The sequence below is a fragment of the Eucalyptus grandis genome, chromosome 7 (assembly GCF_016545825.1).
Source record: "Eucalyptus grandis isolate ANBG69807.140 chromosome 7, ASM1654582v1, whole genome shotgun sequence".
Lineage (NCBI taxonomy): Eukaryota > Viridiplantae > Streptophyta > Magnoliopsida > Myrtales > Myrtaceae > Eucalyptus > Eucalyptus grandis.
The window spans coordinates 60,240,394-60,260,671 of record NC_052618.1 but is presented as its reverse complement, the minus strand read 5'-3'; the positions used below and the strand labels follow the sequence as shown (position 1 = coordinate 60,260,671).

Here is a 20,278-nt window from a genome sequence, read left to right as displayed (position 1 = left end):
ACATGCTCAATATATATGCCTATTTGCAAATTCCAATACCACATTAGAATCTGAGTGACCTCATAACAAGTTAACAACCAACTAACAATCACTTGCATCAATATAATAAAAGCCTTTCCTACAAACTATCCCATGACTCCCACGCACCTTATCACTCCATACATGAACCATGCTCTAATACCACTTAAACGAGGTTGTCACGCCCCGAACCCCGAGACACGTGAACAACCCGCCATGGTCATGAATATGCGACATTCCTAGGTAGTGTCGCCGACCCCATTTATATATTATTGCACATGCGGGATGTGCTAAGAAACTCCTATCAAATTCATACGGGATAAGGTAGCAGGAAAGATCAATTCAAAATCAAACCAACATACTTTCATATATCATTATCCCAGAGTTTACATACACAAACAGGATCCAGAGACTATATGCACCAAAAATGGGTCAGATTTTATGTGCATAAAAAATGGGTCAGTCTACGCAACATGGATCGGTCCACCAAAAAGAGGAACAGTCTTTTAACTACTAATCGGACTCGTCCATCGATCCTACATCCTCCACATCTGACAGCACTGGGTTCGGAGGCGATGGGTTATCCACTCTACAATCAGGAAGGTCAGCTACACCCCCACCCAGAATAGCATCCATCACGACCAGTGGAATATCAAAACTGTCAAGTGGACCAATTCTAAAGCCATTGGCCCCAAAACGGAACCAAGCCCTATACCTATGGGGTACCCTAACATCTTCGGTCTCCTGGATCCATACGGTAGTCTTGATTAGCTCGTAGACCCAATGGCTCCCAGGATCAGGGAAGTTGTGCACCTGCTCGATAATCTGCACTGGGATGCCATTCTTCTCCGGGGGTCCCGCCATCTACGGTCCTGTAATATTTTCCCCAAACCGGGATGAGACATTGTCTCAGCAAGTTCACCCCTCCTAAACCCATATTAGAAAGAAAATACACCCCAGAGTGGTCTAGCCACATAGCACATAAGACTTACCTCGCCTTCTTGCCTTCCTGCAAATTAATACAATTCATATCACTCAATCACAGGTAATAACAAGGTCTTAAATCATTGGAACACAATCAATTTCATGGAATTCGCAATCACAGCAAGCATTCCAATCATTATTTACTGCCACACAAGGGCATAGCCTACTCGCAGTTCGGCTATCTACTGACATATAGTCAGGCATCGCCTCCCCACCTTGGAGCGCGGCTTCGTCAGTACATCGACGGCATTCCCGAAGGAGCATGGGCCCACAATCAACTGCGACGCGCATCCGTTGTATGGGGCATCCCATATAGGGGCAATTCCAGCTTAATAGCTCAAGACAATTCCTCATAATTATCATGTAGCGACTCATAATCAACCCAAAGTACTTTGCACATCACTCACATACCCCAGTTACAATATTAATCTTTAAAAAAATCCAATTTCGATGTCAAACTTCGACATTTGAGATTTTCTAAATAAAATCCATATTTTTCACCATCAACACACAATTCGCATTAACCATTCATAAATTTCAAATCTAACTATACAGCGACGATCGGTATGAAATTCTGAGCAATTAGGATTAAAAATAATTTTTCCAGTTTTTTTATAAGTAATATTTTAAATGATTTTCGGAATATGATATATTATTAAATAGTCCAACAATTTCGAAATATTTATTTAAATCATAAATAAATTCCTTTAAGTCACATCAAGGCTTATTTTAAAATAAACCTACTTAACCCTTAAACTAAACATACTTTACTTTAATTAAACAACTTAATCTAATCCACATCTAAATAAACTAATCTAACAACCTAATCTTAATCAACCCAAGCTAAACACACTTAAGGCATGATTAACCCACTAATTGAGGTTTAGTGAGCTAAACTCACCGGAATCGCTTTCCGATGAGTCTCCGGCGAAGAGCACAACGACGCCGACAACAAACCTACACGGATCAACACCAAATGAGAACTAATAGGGGACCAAATCGAGCTTGGAAGGGGCTGGTCTTGCTGGATTTTCCAGCAACTAACCGAGCTTGGAGGGAGACGGCAGGGCGGCTGAACGGGCGGAGGAATGGCGGAGGAAGACCGGCGGAGGAAGACTGGCGGAGGCAGCTAAGGCTCGGGACGGCAGCTAACGGCGACGAACGGCGATGATGGAGGCTCCGGCGACGACGAGCAGCTGCTGGCGAGGAGAGACGACGACACGGGAGGCTCGGCGGACGGAGACGAGGCAGCTCGCACACGGGATGGCGACGTGCGAGCTCCAGCGAACGGCGAGCGACGAGGAACCCGGGCGAGACGGTGGCCGGCCGAGCGAGCAACCAAGTGGTGAAGAAGGGCGGACGAAGGAGACGGTTCCGATGGTTTTTGCTTCAGCTTTTCCCTCTCATTCTCTCTCCTCCCAAGCTTGAAGGTGATGGAGACAATAGGGAAGTGACATCTCACCTTTCCAAGGGCTCATCCTCACCTTCCACTTGTCACCACCCTAGCCCATCTTGCCTCCCCGATGACATCACTTGTGATGTCACCATCCACTAACTCCAACCTTCCACAACCTTAGTCCAATAGGTTCAATTTCATTTTCCACCGGGGTCCAAATTCTTGTACATCCAATTACTTCAATTCTCATCAATTCTTTTCCAATTGAGTCCAAATTAAAGTCCATAAGTTAATCCAATGATCCTAATAAGATTTGTGACACACCATGACTTCCAATTTCAGAATTCGATCTCAATTTCTCGGTTAACTTCACTTTGGCACAATACTAGCTCATCCTAATCTACTGAGCATCTTTTAGAAATTTTTGTGCATTTGACCTGTGGTTGATCAATTCAAGCCATAATGTACATCTTTGACACATTGGCAACTTTCGGTTGTCGGGGAAATCTCAAGGTTTCAGATACGGGCACAGGGTACCCAATCGATAGAAAAGTCGGTCTAGTGCCGATCGACAAGAATTGTGCGATTCGGTGGAATCACCCACACCTGATCACATGCCTATGTCGAGCCGACCTATCTCCGATTTCTAATCGATTTTTATTTGTGCCGTAATGACCCTTGTAGATTATCTCGGTTGAAAGGTCGCTTCCTGCTCAAATTCTCGAGTCTGATGCATTAGAATTTCTTAACGGCTTCACCTGATAGACTAGTTTTCACATGATTGGCCGACTCAAGGAAATGAACTATATGCGTGCCAACGAAATGCCCGTCTCAATTTATTGAAATTAGAATTGGAAAATCGAGATGTCACAATATTGGCCTCATTATGTGGTGTGTCATTCTTTGGCTTCTTTGATCACTTACACTATGTTGCCTAGTGACCCCACTTTCCACAGTTATGGCACTTGCCCTTCTTCTTCTTTTGGAAGATAGTCTTTTTGGCCTCTAACTGTAAAGAGGATTCACCTTTTGGTGACTTGAACTTTTTCTGAGGTTTATTGGAGTGTGAAACTAAGTTGGCAACTGACTTTTGTTGTCCTACCTATTCCAAACTCTTCCTAGTAATATTTTGATCATCAATGTGAATATACCTCTTTAATTCATCAAGTCCCATATGTACCTTCAGTCTGTGCATTTTAGTCTTGAAAGAACTCCATTCAGTTGATAGTTTGCTTAACACAAGACAAACAAAGAGATTATTGGACATATCAGAGTTATCATCTTTCAACTTGTTCCTCATGTTCTCAAATTCAACTAACTGAGAAGTGATGCTTGAATTCATAGTGAATTTAAAATCAAAGAATTTCTCCGCTAAGAGAGTTTTAGAGAGCCCCTCTTGTTTTTGGAACTGAGTGTTTAAGTGATCTCATATATCTTTCGCCGTCTTATACTCACTATAAGTCATAGCCAGATTAGGATTTAGAGAGTTTAACAAATAATCTCTACAAAAATCCTCATCTTTGTTCCATTGATATTCATTCACATCTTCAGTGATAGATGCAAAATCACTTAATACAGTATAGAATATGTCACGTTCTTTCATGCCAAATTGAACATGTGATTTCCAGCCATGAAATTCAGTAACATCAAATGATTGCAACTTTATAATATCATAGGAACTACGCTTTGCCATTTTAATCAGAGAAAAGTGTTAGAAAGAGTGCACCTTGGAGTCCTCAGAGCCACAAAGTCGAATAACTCCCTTAAACTTGATCAAACCGCTCTGTAGAGATGAAATTTGCCAAAACAAACCCCAAAAACAGATGTGGAGCACCCAAAAACCTTAGGATGGACTACCATTGTCGTTGAAACTCGCTGGAAATTTCCGCCGCCGAAATTCGCTAGAAATTCATATGGAAATTTCAGGGTGCCGTAACTTCTCCGTGCGACCTCCGATCGACATGAGTGACCACTCAAAACGTTCGTATCGACGAGTAGGACAAAGCCCAAGTGATTTCACCCTCTAAAATTGGCTATAATTTTTGGGTTTTTGAATCAAAGATTTCGGTCACCCGAATCTTCAAACTCATATCCCAGCCAATACCACCGTCGAAATCGAAAGTAAAATACACCCGTGAATTCATCTTGACGAAATCTTCAAGAAGACACCTTACTCGCTCAAATCCAACACACGAACATAATACTTCAAGATTGTTGGAGGTATGGGTTTGAGAGAGAAGAAGTGGTTGCTTGAAGTATGACACCAAGAGACGTCAAGTTTAGAACGCTCAATAGTGTTACCTCCAGCATAGGGGAATCCTAGAGTTTTTATATGTAGGTTATTGGGCTCCGGCCCATATGGACCCAAATAACCGTGCTTTCACCTATTGGGCTTGTATATGAACATGTTATTTTGGATTATATTAACAATATATCCAACAGTTGCAATACAATATTCGAAGCATGGAAGGTGGAGAAAGTTTTCTCTAACAATTCCGCATCGACGAGTTTGATATCGCATAATTCAAGCCGAGAAATAATATTAAATAAAGCGGAATTATAGTCAGACACTAATTTAAAATCTTGCAGTCTGAGATTTTGCCAATCATATTGTGCTTGAGGGAGGATAACAGTCTTGGTATGATCATACATTTCCTTCAACCTCATCCACAAGAAATGAAGGTCTCCAACGGATAAATTGTAGGCTCTCATGCAAATGACGGCGAATAAAAATCAACGCATTTGCTTTATCCTTTTCATTTGAGGTTTTATCCTCTGTAATTGTATTAGCGAGACCTTGCCCTTGGAGATGCATTTCCATGTCAATGCACCAGGATAGATAATTCTTTCCACTCACTTCCAGGATGTGGAATTTGGGCTTTTCAATATTTGCCATAATCCTTGCAAAAATGAATCATTAAATTAATTAAAAGGATTTCCAAATATCTACCGCTACTTCAAGAGCAGAAGGATACTTTCAGATTTGAAATTTGGCTTCGAGCCAAGAAAAATAAAAATGAAGAATTGATAGAAAAAGATGAAGTATAAGTTGATTAAATAAAGAATATCCACCTTGCAAAAATTACTTACTCAGTCGGTAGATTCTCGTGCTTGCAAAAATTACTTACTCAGTTGGTAGATCTTCGTACTGATAACGTGTTGTAAAATATTGTATTGCAAATATATAATAGAGAAGAGATTGAGAAGAGAAAGCAAGTGAACACTAGAGATAGTAGAGAAAGCCAGAGGAGAGAGTTTTATTTCCAGTGTTGTTGTAAAATATTGTATTGCGAATATATAATAGAGAAGAGATTGAGAAGAGAAAGCAAGTGAACACCAGAGATAGTAGAGAAAGCCAGAGGAGAGAGTTTTATTTCCAATGTATCACTGTATTTCACTGTGTGTCTATGTTGTACATCAAAACTAAACTCTTATTTATAGGAGAACAAGAATGTACTTATCATTAATATTAATGTATCGAATGATACATGTACAAGACAAAGGAGATGAACATTCATTGTATAGGGAGATGTACTTAGAATGTATAATACAAATGTACCATAATAAGTACATTAGATAAAATGAATATAATGAATATTCATTTATGTATTTCATAACAGAAATAACTTTTTGTTTTATTGTATACTATTGAAAGGATTTTAGGAGAAAATAATTGAGAGGTTCTTTTGCACCGATGCGGTAGGTTGTTGTTACGATGTATCAAAAAGAGAACCTATAGGCGGATGTCAATCTCAAACTTAAATAATATTAAATTCTAAAATTGATTTGAATTTTAGAAAGTGATTATAATGCAACTTTATAAATATTTTGAACTGCCCATCCTATGATCATATAAATGGATTTTCACAAATTTTAAATTTTATAAGTAAAATCTTATCCCATGAATCTATGTTGATTCGGAAGGATGAAATTTTTTTTCCTCATTTCAAAATAATATCATTGCATCTCAATCCCTAAGATAAAGGTATCAAAATCCCATTTAAATTTAATGATAAGTATTATTCAAATTAGTTCGTAGAGATGCATCCAATCTTGAATTTGTTCAACTTCATTATCAACCCACAAAATCTCTCCTTTCTGCGTTCCCACTTTTTTCCCCCTCTTTTGGTTTAAAAAACTTCATAACTTTCATCATGCGATAAAATATGAAAACAACATACTAGCTGTAGAACTTAAGAGCCTCGAAAGGGTTGAGTGGGAAAGTTATCAAAAAGGTTATAAAATTATCATGCTTTTACCAATTTAATCATAAATATTTTAATTTTGTTAATTTAATTTTAATCCTTTCCTCATTTTGTTAATTGACTCCATCCAACCAATCTTGGTCAAAATTTGCTGACATGAACACTCGTCGTCTTACTTTTGAGTGCACCACCTAGAGTTTAGGCTAATGGACTACTAAGTCTTAAACTTAGCTCAGGCTTCACTAGGCCCATATCAATTCGCGACTTAGGTTCAAGTTTTTAACATGTAAATGGATTTTATTTAGGAGTCGCCACTAATCAGTTAATGGTAGATCGATTAGACACCTAAGTAAGATAATTGAAGAATTATTTTACTCTTATGAATTAGAGACTTTGGGTACGGGGACTTGGTTACACTAGATTTCTCCAATGCCTTTTGGTACCATTCTTTTTATTTTCATTTTTTTTTTTGCCGACAGCTTGGATTCATTTTAACCTACATTACTATCATGCAATAGAATGATCACACATGTGCTTAATCATTATTAAACACTCAATGAATCAAAAAAAATTGCATCAAAAGAATTAAACACAAAAAACAAGCAATTATTTTATTTTTTTGGTTTTCTTTTATCTCGAAATTAAAACTTCACTATATAATTTGCACTTTAACTATATGATCTAATTTTACTAACAAGCTATTTCTAATTTAATGAACATAACATGCAAAATATTTGACATGCACCTAATATTTTTGTTATTTTTTTGTTAAATTCGTAATAAAAAGAAAACTAATTAAATTATCTAAAATGAATAGTTTTCTAACCAAGTTTAGTATCCTATCTTAGAAAATTATTTTTTAAGAAAAATGAAATTATTAAAATGTGCAAACATTATCTAAGACCTACCTATATAAAAAAATCAATTATAATATATTCCAAAAATTATCTAAAAGTGCAATCCTAAAAAATGCAATGCTAATTTACTAAACCAACACATTCCGATGCAAAATTTGATTTTTTATTATTTATTATTTTTTTGTGTTTTTCAAGAAAAACAGTTATACCACCGCCCGCGGTGGCCGCGCGGTTAAGGCTTGGTACCCTCCACGCCAAGGGGAAGAGTTCGAGACTTCGTGGACGCAGTGCTTCAATGCTCAACGCGCAACTTACCTGCGTACGGGGCCGGTGGTGGGGGCCCCCGAGCTCCGGGGTTTACTCTCCGCCGCGAAGCGGCAGAGCGAAGGTTCCCGGGTCACCAAAAAAAAAAAAAAAAACAGTTATCAGATAAATAATATATCTAAACTAATCAAGATATTCATCAAATAAATGACTAAAATAATCGAAAAAATAATCCGTTGTCTCACAAACTAAATTAATGATTATTTTGACCATAAATATCATAACATATAAGAAAATTCAAAATAATTAAAAAATTGATCCGAAATCTTACGGATCAAATTAATAATTATGATGATTTAATAAGTTAAAATACTATCAAAATGCTCAAAAATTAATATAATTAAAAAATGATCTAACATCTTACGGATCAAATTAATAATTATAATAATTTTGAGCAAAACTCTATGGATAATGCTTAGAATATTCATAAAATGCAAATCACCTTTCAATTTGTACAATACTAAAGAAACTTTTTTAAAAATTAAAAAACTACATTGACTTTCTTTTTTCTTTTTTCTGTTTTAAAAAGGACCACGGCAACTTACATTTGGCCGAGGTCGGGCTATGGTTGCTGGGACAGGAGGTGGTCGGCACCAGAGCTCTGACGAAGGCTGGCGGGTAGCAAGCAAGCCACGGCGTGCAACTCGCAGGTCACTGGGTCGCGAGTTGCAGAGGCGCAGCGGTGTCGGGCTTCGAGCGGAAGCGTAGGTGGAGGCCGAGGGGGTTCGGCAATTGTTGCGAGCGAGCAATGGTAGGAGGGAAGCAGCAATGGAGGCGTTGGGCTTTGGTGGCGCTGCTGTGGGAGGGCGGCGTCAGGTTGTTGCGGCATCGGCGGCGGCGGTGCTCGTGCAGGCACGCTGTAGTGGGCAACAGCAGATGCCAGCGAAGAAGCTCGGCTGGTGCTCGGGTAGAGGCGAGCAGTGGTGGTGCGGCATCCAGAAGTGGGCGGTTGCGGCTTCGAGCGTCGGCTGGGTCGCCCGAAGGAGGACATTGACGAGTGGGCTACTGTGGGGCGAGTTGTAGGTTGCGGGTGAGGCGCAGTGGTGAGCGGAGACGCGACAGGGGCTCGGCGAGGGGGGCTCGCGGGCTGCCATAGGTCACGGCAGCGGCGTCGCTAGATTACAGGCGGAGCGGCAGTGGCCGACAAAGGGAGACGCCGGCATTCGGAGGCGTGGCGGTGTCAACCAAGGGCTGCACAAGGAAGACGAACAGTAGCCCCCTTTTTCATTTCTTTTTTTTTTCCTTTAGGTTAATATCCTGAAAAACCCAAAACTGATACACCTGTGACAAATCTACCCCCAAACCATTTTTTTGACCACCAAAAACCCAAAACTGGTATACCTTTGACAAATTTACCCTAAACTGGTACACTTGTGATAAATTTACCATATGTTAGTTTTAGTTAAATTTTCTTGTTAAATTATAAAGTTAAATGACACGTGACAATTGACCGGTATATCAATTTGAGATTTTACACTCCGTTTGTAACAGTTTACAATTTTTTTGATTTTTTTGTGGTATTAATCTAATTTAGTGAAGGGTATATTAGTAACAAATTTACCAGTTTGGGGTTTTTTGTGGTCGAATAAATTAGTTTTTGGTAAATTGGTCATAAATGTACCAGTTTATGGTTTTTTTATAGTTAGTTAGGGTAAATTTGTCACAAGTGTACCAGTTTTGGGTTTTTCATTGTCAAAAAAATAGTTTTGGGTAAATTTGTCACAAGTGTACAAGTTTTGGGGTTTTTCAAGGTATTAATCATTTTTTTCTTTTTCTCTCTCCTCATGTCTCCCTCACATCACTTCCCACGTCCTCTCCTTGTTCTTTTCTCTGCTGCCCTCTTATGCAGACTTTTTACTTTCCCTCAGCAGGTTTTTCTCTTCCCTTTTTGTGTTGAACAAAGGAAAAAGCCCCCCACTTTTCTTCACGAAATTTTTTGCACGAATTCTCTCGAATTTTTTTTCTCTCCTTCTCATGAAACTTTTTCTCTCGATTCTTTCAATTTTTCTCCCCCCGGTGTCCGTACACAAACGACCCTTATAGGCCAGGAATTTGATATCTATGAAATATTTTATTTCCAATTTTGCTTGTGCATAATCCCTTGAATATATCGTTGAAATATATGCATCTTGCGCAATATTTTCTTTTGTATTTTTTCAAATATTCCATCCAAAACCTTCATTTCTGCTAAAAAATATGTCCATCAGTATATATTATCTGAATATGTGAAAAATCTCACGTCGTATCAACGCTCACTGTCGGTCCAATGCAAAAATGGAATAAAATAAAATAAATGTTTCTAAACTATATATTATGCAATTTTAATTTTTTTGGGTAAAAATTAACACATTTTTTATGTAAAAATTTAGGTGTCAACAGTTACCCCTCTTTGAATGTGAGCTCGTAAAGGTTGCCTTCAAAAATAAATTAAGACCTAAATTTTGATCAAGCACATGCATTGAATGATTTTTGCTAGAAAATGAATTCCTTTTTTTTTTTCTTTAAGACAATTTATGTGATGCATGGAAATGCTAATGCAAATGGTAAAAGGAACTTACTTGAAATAACTTACCTTCAAGGAGGGTAGAGTAATTCAAGATAGTGGGTGTTACATGTCCAGGACCCGTACCTTTCTATGGTTGCCCATAATAGTAATGAGGCTTTGTAAAGAGATTGCTTTCCTAGAACCTGTACATTTCTATGGTCGCCCAGTACGGCAGTGTTTGGTTGTTTAGGACCCGTACCTTTCTATGATCGCCTGAATAAGAAACTGCTTTTCCAAGACCCATACCTTTCTACGGTCGCCTAAACGGGGATTCACTTTCTATGACCCGTATCTTTCTACGGTCACCTGAATAGGAAATTGCTTTTCATGACCTGTATCTTTCTACAGTCGCCCGAATGGGGAAACTGCTTTTCCAAAACCCGTACATTTCTATGGTCGCCTGCTAAAGCAACAAATATTGGCTAGGACCCGTACCTTTCTACGGTCGCTTAGCGTGAGGTTTTGCTTAGCTAGGACCCGAACTTTTCTTCGGTCACCTAGCATTGCAACATAGATCACCTGACCAGGACCCGAACATTCCTTCGGCCGCCTTAATCAGACTAAATCTAGAGAAAAATCTTTGGGGGATAGCTCGATCGAGTCGACTGTTGGTGTACTCAAGAGGGAATACCTGTGCAAGGACAAGTATTTAAGGTATGAATAGAGATATACCTAGTAACATCTCTGATTCTTGGTGATATGTCTCCTGTAAAACATAGTCGTGGGAGAAATAACATGTATTTATGGTCACAGACATGCATTAATTTAAGGGAAGTTCATGCGTAATGATTTCTATCAATCTTGCATCACCTAATTTCCATTGGCAAGAATTTCAAAATGAGTGTCATGGATGTGTCAAATAAGGGGTCTTTTGGTCTGAAAGGATTTTTCACTCATCCTCATTAAAAAAAATGGCCATTTTATCCTAACATTTGATGCCGGATTTGACAATCACTCTATTTTACTATTATCATGCCGAACGAGGGTTTGAGCAATCTCGCAAGTGATACGACCTTACCAATTTGAGAGGGACTACAATGTGGGCTTAGTCAACGGATTAACAAAAGGGACTCTTTGAGTCAAGGTTATTGACAAATGAGTGATATTCCGCAATCCTTTGCTTCTGCGTGTCGTGCAGCATTTGCGCGTATTTCAATCTCAGAATTTTGGGACATTTCATAAAGGAACTCATGATCACTAAATTAATTGATTTTCGAGACCTTCATGCTTACTTGAGATTTCATTAGGAAGTTGCACAACTAATCTGAGTTTGCTTGGTTGGATGGATTAGAGAAACGAAGTTTAACCAAATGCTATGATACTATGCAGCAACTCTGATACCTTCTAATGCCCTAGACCTACCCCTTGCGCATTATCGAACCACCAGACCACAATACGTATGCCTTGGTCCACCAATGTCGTATTTACAATCATATCAGTTGATTCATTGTGATACATATCACCACATAGAGTCATAAATTAGGACTAGAATATAGCATGGACTCATGGTATCGTCAACAAGTACTTTCCCTTTTACTGTAGTACCGCATGATTTGCTTATACGATATCTTTTTCCTTCAGGATCTTCGCAGTCAGTTGAAGGAGATGATTCCCGAACAACAGGTTTTGTTCTACTTTTGACTTTGCGGCAATACCTTTGACATTATTTCTTTTCTCTTTCCATAGGGATTAATAAATAAATAGTACACTAATCCTAGCGTTGAAATTTGGAGTATTGGCAATCAAACTTAACGGTGTATCGGTTTGCATTAGAAATTGATAAACACCTTAGAGCGGTCTCTGTTCAATTCCAATATTCTCCATCATGGGCTCTCGAGCAATTTTTGAGTCTCTTATGTGACCGCAGCATGGCGACATGCTAAAACTCAGAAAATTAATTTTTGACATTTTGAAATTTTCCTTTGCTCACAGGAGCGACTGAAGAAACTGAAATCAGAACATGGAAAGGTTCAGTTGCGAAATATCACAACTGATATGGTTTGGTATATACATTAATATTTCATTTCAGCTCTTGTTACAGTAGTGCAAGTGCCCTCCCCTTTTTGTTTGTGGAGGAACCTGTTTTCGTGCAAAAGGTGGTTCCTTTTTTCTTGATTCTTACTTGACATATCTTATGTGAAAATTGCTAAGGTGCTTGGTGGCATGAGAGGAATGATGGGGTTACTGTGGGAGACCTCATTGCTTGACCCAGATGAGGTATGTTGTCATTAAGCGTTGTTTATGCCCTAGATTCTATTGGTATGATGATTTTTGAAGTAGTTCCGGTCTGTCATTTACGACTCTTATTATGGTTGGCTTTCCTTTATGTGATGTTATTTAATTTGTAATGGTGGCTCATTGATTTCCAAGGCATTCGCTTCAGGGGTCTTTCGATTCCTGAATGCCAAAAGGTTTTACCAGCTGCAAAACCTGGGGGAGAGCCGCTTCCGGAGGGCCTTCTCTGGCGTCGTTTGACTGGAAAGGTCGTTTATGTTTATGTTTGATATTTTAATTTTCCTAAAATGTTTAACAGTACAGTGGCATATGATGTCTAGGGCTATTTAGCTATGTATGATAGTTTTGCAAAGATGTCGAGAGTTAAATTGATTTGATGCCAAGATACTCAAGATCTAATTGTTCCCACAGCACAGAAATTTGTGATTGAAAGGAAGGGGTGTGCCAATGTGGGTGGACGGAGGAACTACTAATGAGAAATATTTTTGTCCGATCCCCATCATCTTCTAAGGGAGCATTTTAATATGAACTTGAGTTTTTCATAAGAAGTGATGCATAAAAGTTCACGGATAAAGTAAGGTTTCGTAGACGGTGGATATTTTTATTAGGTGCAACAAATATAAGAATGAGGAAGAAGATATCTTATTCAGTTTCACTTATGACTATGACAAATACATCAAAGTGGTGGTCAATGGACAGGTTCGAATGGGCTCGGGGGTAGCCTAGTCATATTGTCTTTGATGGGCTGGTTGGGAGATCAGGCCTAAATGTCCATGCTCAAGCCCTTCCACATTTATAAGTTTAACAAAATATTGGCAGTGCTGCAGTAGTCAGGCTGCTTCTCTTAGAGGAATTGATTGGGCTATACGACCCATGTCAAAAAAATCTTTGTGATTGGGCAAGCCAGATTCTGATGAGCGGAAAACTATGTCCAGTTCCACATGAGTGGTTTTGTTTTTTGGGTTGGGGGGGTGGGGAGCGGAGTTCGCTGGGTTGCCAAGCCCATTTAATTTCTTACCATAAATTCCAATATTGTGGATGCTAAGATAAAAGAGCTATGTTCCATGCTTGTTTGTATCAAAGAAATATCATATTTTAAGAATGTCTCCTGAAGCTATATAGAACCATTAAGAATGTTAGTTTTAGTTTTCCTGATGTGCTAGGTAGTTTTAGTTTTCTCGATGTGCTGGGGAATTATGAGAGAACATGCATTTTCCAAGTTTTGGATCATTATGAACTTTCGGGTAATTAAGAAGAAAGTATTTATTGGTTGCTTCCTGTCATTTAGCATCTGATTTGAATCTGTGTCGTGGTTTGAGTTTCAGAACAACAGTATTTAAGCTACGAACTTCTTAACAGCTATTTCTTTTGAAAATCCTCAAATTTCAGTTCTTAAGGTGGAGGAAAGTATCTCCTAGGCTTTAATTTACTGGAAAATGTAAAGTTGCTTGTAATTCTTTTGGGAAAACTTATAGCTCGTTTCTTCTCCCATTCTGGTTCAGGTTCCCAACAAGGCCCAGGTAGATGGACTATCTGCCGAATTGCAAGACCGTGCTCAAGTTCCAGGTCTCTCTCTCTCTCTCTCTCTCCCTCCGGACCAACAAATTTGTGGGTATGTTTATAGCACGTGCTTCTGCTTTGACAGTTTTGATTGAAAGATAAAATGAACATCAAAGCTCATGAATCCTCAGTTGGAAAAGAGGATGAGGAACAGACTCTAGTTGGGTAGTTCATGTGGATTCTATTAGTGTACTGCTCTCTTTCTGGTGCTATTTGGTGACTTGTCTATATCTTACGCTAAAGGGTAATTTGACTCTGATTTTTTAGCTTAGTATTTTAGGAAAATTTGAAGGTTTTTAAATGTTAGGCTTAAGAACCTTTCAAGCTAGGGTCATTGGCTAATTATTTAGAATTCTGATGACTGTAAAAAGGGCTAAATCTATCTAAATATTCAATGGCTGCACATAGTGCTCTGATGTCCATCTTAACTTTACTGAAGTAATCCGTCCTTAACAAGATACTGTGATTCTTTGGTGTTGATGCCATGGTCTATAGTGCTCATGATGTTTTTCTTTCTATATACTGATAACCTTGATATTTTGGCTTTCGACGATCACCGCCTTTCTAAAATTGCTTGCAGATAAGTTGTACAAGTTCATTGATGGTCTGGATGTAACCGCTCACCCAATGACCCAATTATCAGCCGGGGTTATGTTCCTTCAGGTTCATATATGGACCATTCTATTTACAAATTATGCTTTTCTAGTAAGACAACTCTTGAGCTTTACACTCATCGCTGCAACTTTAACCATCAACTAGTCTCTTGTTCTTCTGAGGTTTCCTCATATGGGAATTAAAGACTAGTAATACCTTTTCAGTGCCATTGGAGGTAGTTAGTTCCCAACTTGAAGTACATCTTAGTGTCAATGGATTGCTGTAAGGTCTCGTTTTAGTGAATTTCAAATTGGATGAGCTGTTTAGATGGGTGGTTAGTTTGCTTCTCTCTATGGGAATTGATGGGTTTGTAAGTAGAAAAGAATTGCCTTAGTGTGAACACTGCTGATGCATGAAGTGACAAAGAAAGGTGCCCTTTAGCTTTTATTTTTGTAGGTAAACTTTAATGGTGTTAGAGAAAATCGACTAAAAAAGTAATGCGAACAAATCAGCTAGTAAGAGGGAGAGGCGATTGCTGGAACAAAAGACAGAAGATGAGTTCTAATTATGTTGATCCTAGAAGCTTCCCACGAGAAAATATTTGAAGCATCATCATTGAGCAGAAAAATACTGTTTGATGAATAGTGGCAAGCTGCATTCATCTATCTCATATATTATGTTTTTGGTAAAGTTACTGTTACTCACCATTTGAAAGACAGTCCTTGAGGTTTAATCTTGGTGATTTCAGGCAAGAAAAGTACTGTTTCATGAAACTCTTTGTCTGCGTCTCACATATTGTCAATTTTTTTTTTTTTTTGGTATGCTTTGGTGTTGCCTTTATATGGTGTTTACATATCAAACCATGCAGGGATAAACGAAATGCAGAACCTTAGATTAGGGGCTGAAATGAAAATTTTGCAAGATCCTAAGGGGAGACGTGAAATAAAAAGTATTACAAAAAATATCTCTGGTTATTGGAAAAAATATACCACGGCACCTTATGGCCAAGGAGACAATGGCCGTTGCCAGTCCCCCTTGGCGTGCTGCTGATCCTAAGAGCTCGAGCCTGAATGTGAATATGTATTACATCTTATTTATGTAATTTCAGTCTTGTATAGAGTACTTCTCTCCTTTGAGACATTAGATTAACCAGCCAATGTGAGGTGTTTATTGACACGGTCTCAGTAAATTCCTGAATACTGTTAAAAATTGAGTGTCGGACAATTTGTTGCTCCCTATTTCTGTTACTTTCTTGGATTACTGCCTTAAACCGGGTGGTTGCATTATGCCCCTTCAAGCAATATGTTGGTTCCATCATGGAATCATAGAGTGGCACTCACCATCATTGGTTTAGTTCAAAGTCCAACATATCCATTTTTGGGACCTCCCCTCTTTACATTGCTATCTAATCGAGAGAAAATGTTAAAAGGTGGTCTGTGCAGCTTGTGTCTGTTAGGGTATTTTGAGAAATCTGTAAACTCTCGATGATGCTAATGCTTCACTCGGTTGAATTTGGTTTTCCATACATTAACGTGTCAATTTCGGAAATGCTGATTCACTCTTTGTTCAATGTTGTAATAATAAGTTGCTTCTTTTTACATTCACTAGATTCTTATCATGTGCTTCATTGGGATTAGATGTCGCCACGTAGGAGAGGCCGTTGAAGTGATATTATAATTGTTATCTTCCGGCACTTTGTAAATTTTGCGTGTCTCAATGTATTGTCCTCAAACTTAGCAGGCTCATGCCCAACTGAAATTCTAAGTGGAATTTTGCCGATCGTTTGTCCATTCTTTTCTTTTCTCCTTTTGAGTATGCAGGTTGTTCCTGGGTATGGTCATGGAGTGCTCCGGCAAACGGATCCCAGATATACATGTCAGAGGGAGTTTGCTCTGACGCATTTGCCTGATGATCCACTTTTCCAACTGGTTAGTATTTCAGCCCTCATTGTGTACAAAAATTAGCTTGGTGTGACTAATTATGTTATTTAATAAACTTACTGTTTGACTAACCATCTACCATAATTTGAATGACTAGGTTTCGAAGCTTTATGAAGTGGTACCTCCTATACTGACTGAGTTGGAAAAGGTATTGTGTTAATTAAAAACTCTTCACCGTTGACTTTTAGTGAATGTCAAATTCATGCTTTACCGTCATACTATTATGCTTTTGCTGAGTGAAATGCAATTATGTTTTTAGATTATACTTTGGTTTTTTTTTAATTAAAATTCTGTATTCTTAGTACATTCATCATTATGTCAAATTCACCTTCACAAAGAAGAAGAAAATCATGAAATTTGTCGAGATTTTATAGTGACTAAAAGTCAATATGCTGTCTGATGGGCTTTTTTCTTGTGATTCTTCGTGATAGTCAGAGGACAGTGAAAACTGAATTTTGCCCCTTCGGGTGATGGCCTTTTAGAATTCGGTAGTTTTTTCTCCATCTTATTTGATTGTGTGAAACAAGATAATTTGATGGTCAAACTCTAGAAGAGTACGGACTTACACAAAAAAAGTAACTAGTCACAGCCCCTTAAGTCTTGATGTAATTTATGGGGAAAAAAGAGAGAAGTAAATCTTGAATTTGATGGATTGTTCTTTCGTCCTATCATTTTCCTTTTTCGGTCTTTTCTTTTTGGTCGTGGGGATATGCTAGAAATCAGGTGTTCTATTTTTGCCCTTTCATTTCTCCTCTCAAATAACTGTGGTTTTCCCCCTTTCTTTTTCTGTCTCTTCCTTTGCCTTTTGACTTATATCTTTTTCTTCAATAGTTTTAGTTACATGCTGTTCTTAGTTATCATCTCTGTCAACCCTTTTTCTTCAATACACTAGTGTCTTTCTCTTCCTTGATCCTTTCATTGGTTTATTTATCACTTTATTTATCTATCTAGATGGGCACTTTCTATCAATGCGATACGTTGCTCCAAAACAGTCACAATTATCTAAGTCAAGCTCAATTCATAGAGAAGGGAATACTATGAGAGAGAATGATCAGACTTGCATGGTGATAAAACATTTCCAATTTTTCAGTCTATGGGTCCAAATTACCATGCAATGATAAAGTTTTGTATGAGAAAGATTGATTTAATATACATTTTATTTCTTTCAAAGTAATGTAGGTTTTCTAAATCATCTGGTTGTTTATTAATTGGCTAATATACTTTCCTAGAATCACCAGAAAAAGAACTAAGTATGGATAGCACGTGTGTACACAAATTAAGGTACACTTCCTGCAGCATTTGTGGGTCTATGTTCTAGTGTTGTACCTGATGGGATTTTTGTGATACTGTATCCGCGCGTGGTTGGGGATTCTTGTAGGTCAAAATCCCATGGCCTAATGTGGATGCTCACAGTGGAGTCTTGCTGAATCATTTTGGTTTGACGGAAGCAAGGTGACGTTTCTTATTGTTGCTTACAGTCTGTTTTTACTGTGTGCGCGTGCTTCTTTTTTTTTTTTTTTTTTTGGGGGGGGATGGGAGATTTAGATGGAGTTTAATTTCTTTTGAAACTATGCAATAGATACTTTACCGTTCTTTTTGGCGTATCAAGGAGCATTGAAATATGCTCACAGGTACTCCTCTATTGTTCATTTACTGTTGAGTATTGATTTTTCAGTCTTAAGAGTTAATGGAGGGGTTTTTGCACTTTCAGTTGATATGGGACAGGGCACTTGGTTTGCCTTTAGAGAGGCCCAAAAGTAGGCTGCCTCTCTCTCTCTCTCTCTCTCTCTCTCTCTCTCTCTCTCTCTCTCTAAATAAATAAAAGAAAAAAATTACATTTCTCGTTTTGTTAATAAAAAACTTTCTTTTCGTCCTTGTATGTCCATCACTTTTCCAATTATTATTCTTAAACTTTCAATTTTTCTAATAAATACTCCCGACGTAAGATTCAGCCAAATCCAGCTATCAAAAGACGCCGTAGTGTGGTGTGGATTAAATATAACTTATGTAAAAACTCACTGTGGATAGTGAATTAGTCAGAGCATAAAATTTAAAATAAAAAAGAATTAAATTCATTCACTATCTACAATGCCTTGGTGAGTGTCCACGTAATTAATAATTAATTCACGTTACTTTTTGGCTTCTTTTTACGGCCAGGTCAGTTGGATTTGCTGTAGTTTGTACTCGAAGGACCTGACTAGATGTTTTGTGTAAGGATAAGAAGGATTTAACTAGGAAAACTGAAATTACAGGGACTTAGCCACACAAGTAGATCACTGTCTCCCCCAATTCTTTTGAGACGGAACGATTTCCAATCCCATGAATAACGATGCTAGCTTTAATAGCTTAGACCGATTCAAGGACATCCTTTATATTTCCTCAAACTGATTGGAGGTGTCCAGAATCGTCAAGCGTTGCCCACATAGTTGGGAATACAAATACATGCATTAAAACTATGATTGGGGAAGAAAGAATAATTGCAGATCCAATCACTTTAGGATGACTTTCATATCTCCATCGCAGGTTGAATAAAGTAAAAGTTGCAATAACAAAATGTAGAGATTCATCATTAACATATATATATATAAGGTGGGCCTCTATCCACAATTCTAGTGGCTATTCCACTTCGAGATCTGGATGATAATATATAGACTTGCCATTTCACTTTAAAGAACCGACCGATTCCGACCCTATTGAAACTTGGGTGTCACAGGGTCGGTCCCCCATTTGTGCTCCCATTCCGTGGCTTATTGATCCCAACCATTGATCTATTTAAAAAGTTATTCTAGAATTTATTACTCAATGCATCAATGATTGATGATGATTAAGGCACCATATGGCAAAAAAATGGGTTAGTATATCTCCCTCGTGGCGCACCAGCAGCACCTTCGACCCCTCTTCTTCCTCCTCCTTCACCCTAGCCTCCTATTTTTCCTACCACTTCTTGCTTGAGCAACAATCTCAGTCTCTCCTTGCTCACTTGGTTGAGCAACTACAATGGTGGCTGAGCGATCCTTCAAGCAATCATCCAGGTTTCACATAAGCAATGAAAACTACAGCATCAGAAGAGTCATCACAAAAAGGATTGAAATCCAATCCAGGTTTTCTCCATAAATTCTCTCTTCCACAAACGTCAGGAGACAGTGAGAAATTATTCAGAATAGCTCCAAAAAGAAAGCTTTGAAACGTTATTTCAAAATCCCCAGCTCCAATTTTGCATCTTAAGAAGACAATCCTGAAGTCCTTTCTTTCACCTCATCGCTGTTTCCTTTGAGCACCGATGGCCACCAACACCGAGGACGCGGCAATGATCATCGTGTTCACCCAAAACACAAAGCGCCTCCTTGAAGGCTTGAAGGCCACGTTATAGAAAATCATGGGCAATATGAAGTCCAGGGGGACTACTCCGAACACTCCGATCAGCGCCATGATGTCCCCGAAGAAGGGCAGCATCGCGGCGATCGTGGTCGCCACCACCATGCTGGAGGACCTTTGTTTGACATGTTGTAATTAATTTGCGCTTAATAAGCAATATGTCTATATTATTCCTAATAGTCTGATATATACAGATAAAATCCCCTTTTAAAGGTTCATTTCTCTGCCATTGCAGGTCACTCAGA

At 38.4% G+C, this 20,278-nt stretch overlaps 1 protein-coding gene across 1 annotated transcript; it reads left to right on the top strand.

Annotated features, from left to right (window-relative positions):
• Positions 1–8,552: 8,552 nt before the first annotated feature.
• LOC104454693 (citrate synthase, mitochondrial-like) lies at positions 8,553–18,835 on the top strand. Its single transcript, XM_039318004.1, has 13 exons — positions 8,553–8,756; positions 12,262–12,327; positions 12,481–12,546; positions 12,699–12,812; positions 14,067–14,130; positions 14,705–14,882; positions 15,827–15,830; positions 16,539–16,646; positions 16,756–16,806; positions 18,037–18,110; positions 18,238–18,289; positions 18,370–18,415; positions 18,816–18,835. The coding sequence occupies exons 1-13, from the start codon at positions 8,553–8,555 to the stop codon at positions 18,833–18,835; spliced, it is 1,047 nt and encodes a 348-aa protein (XP_039173938.1).
• The last annotated feature ends 1,443 nt before the right edge of the window (positions 18,836–20,278 follow it).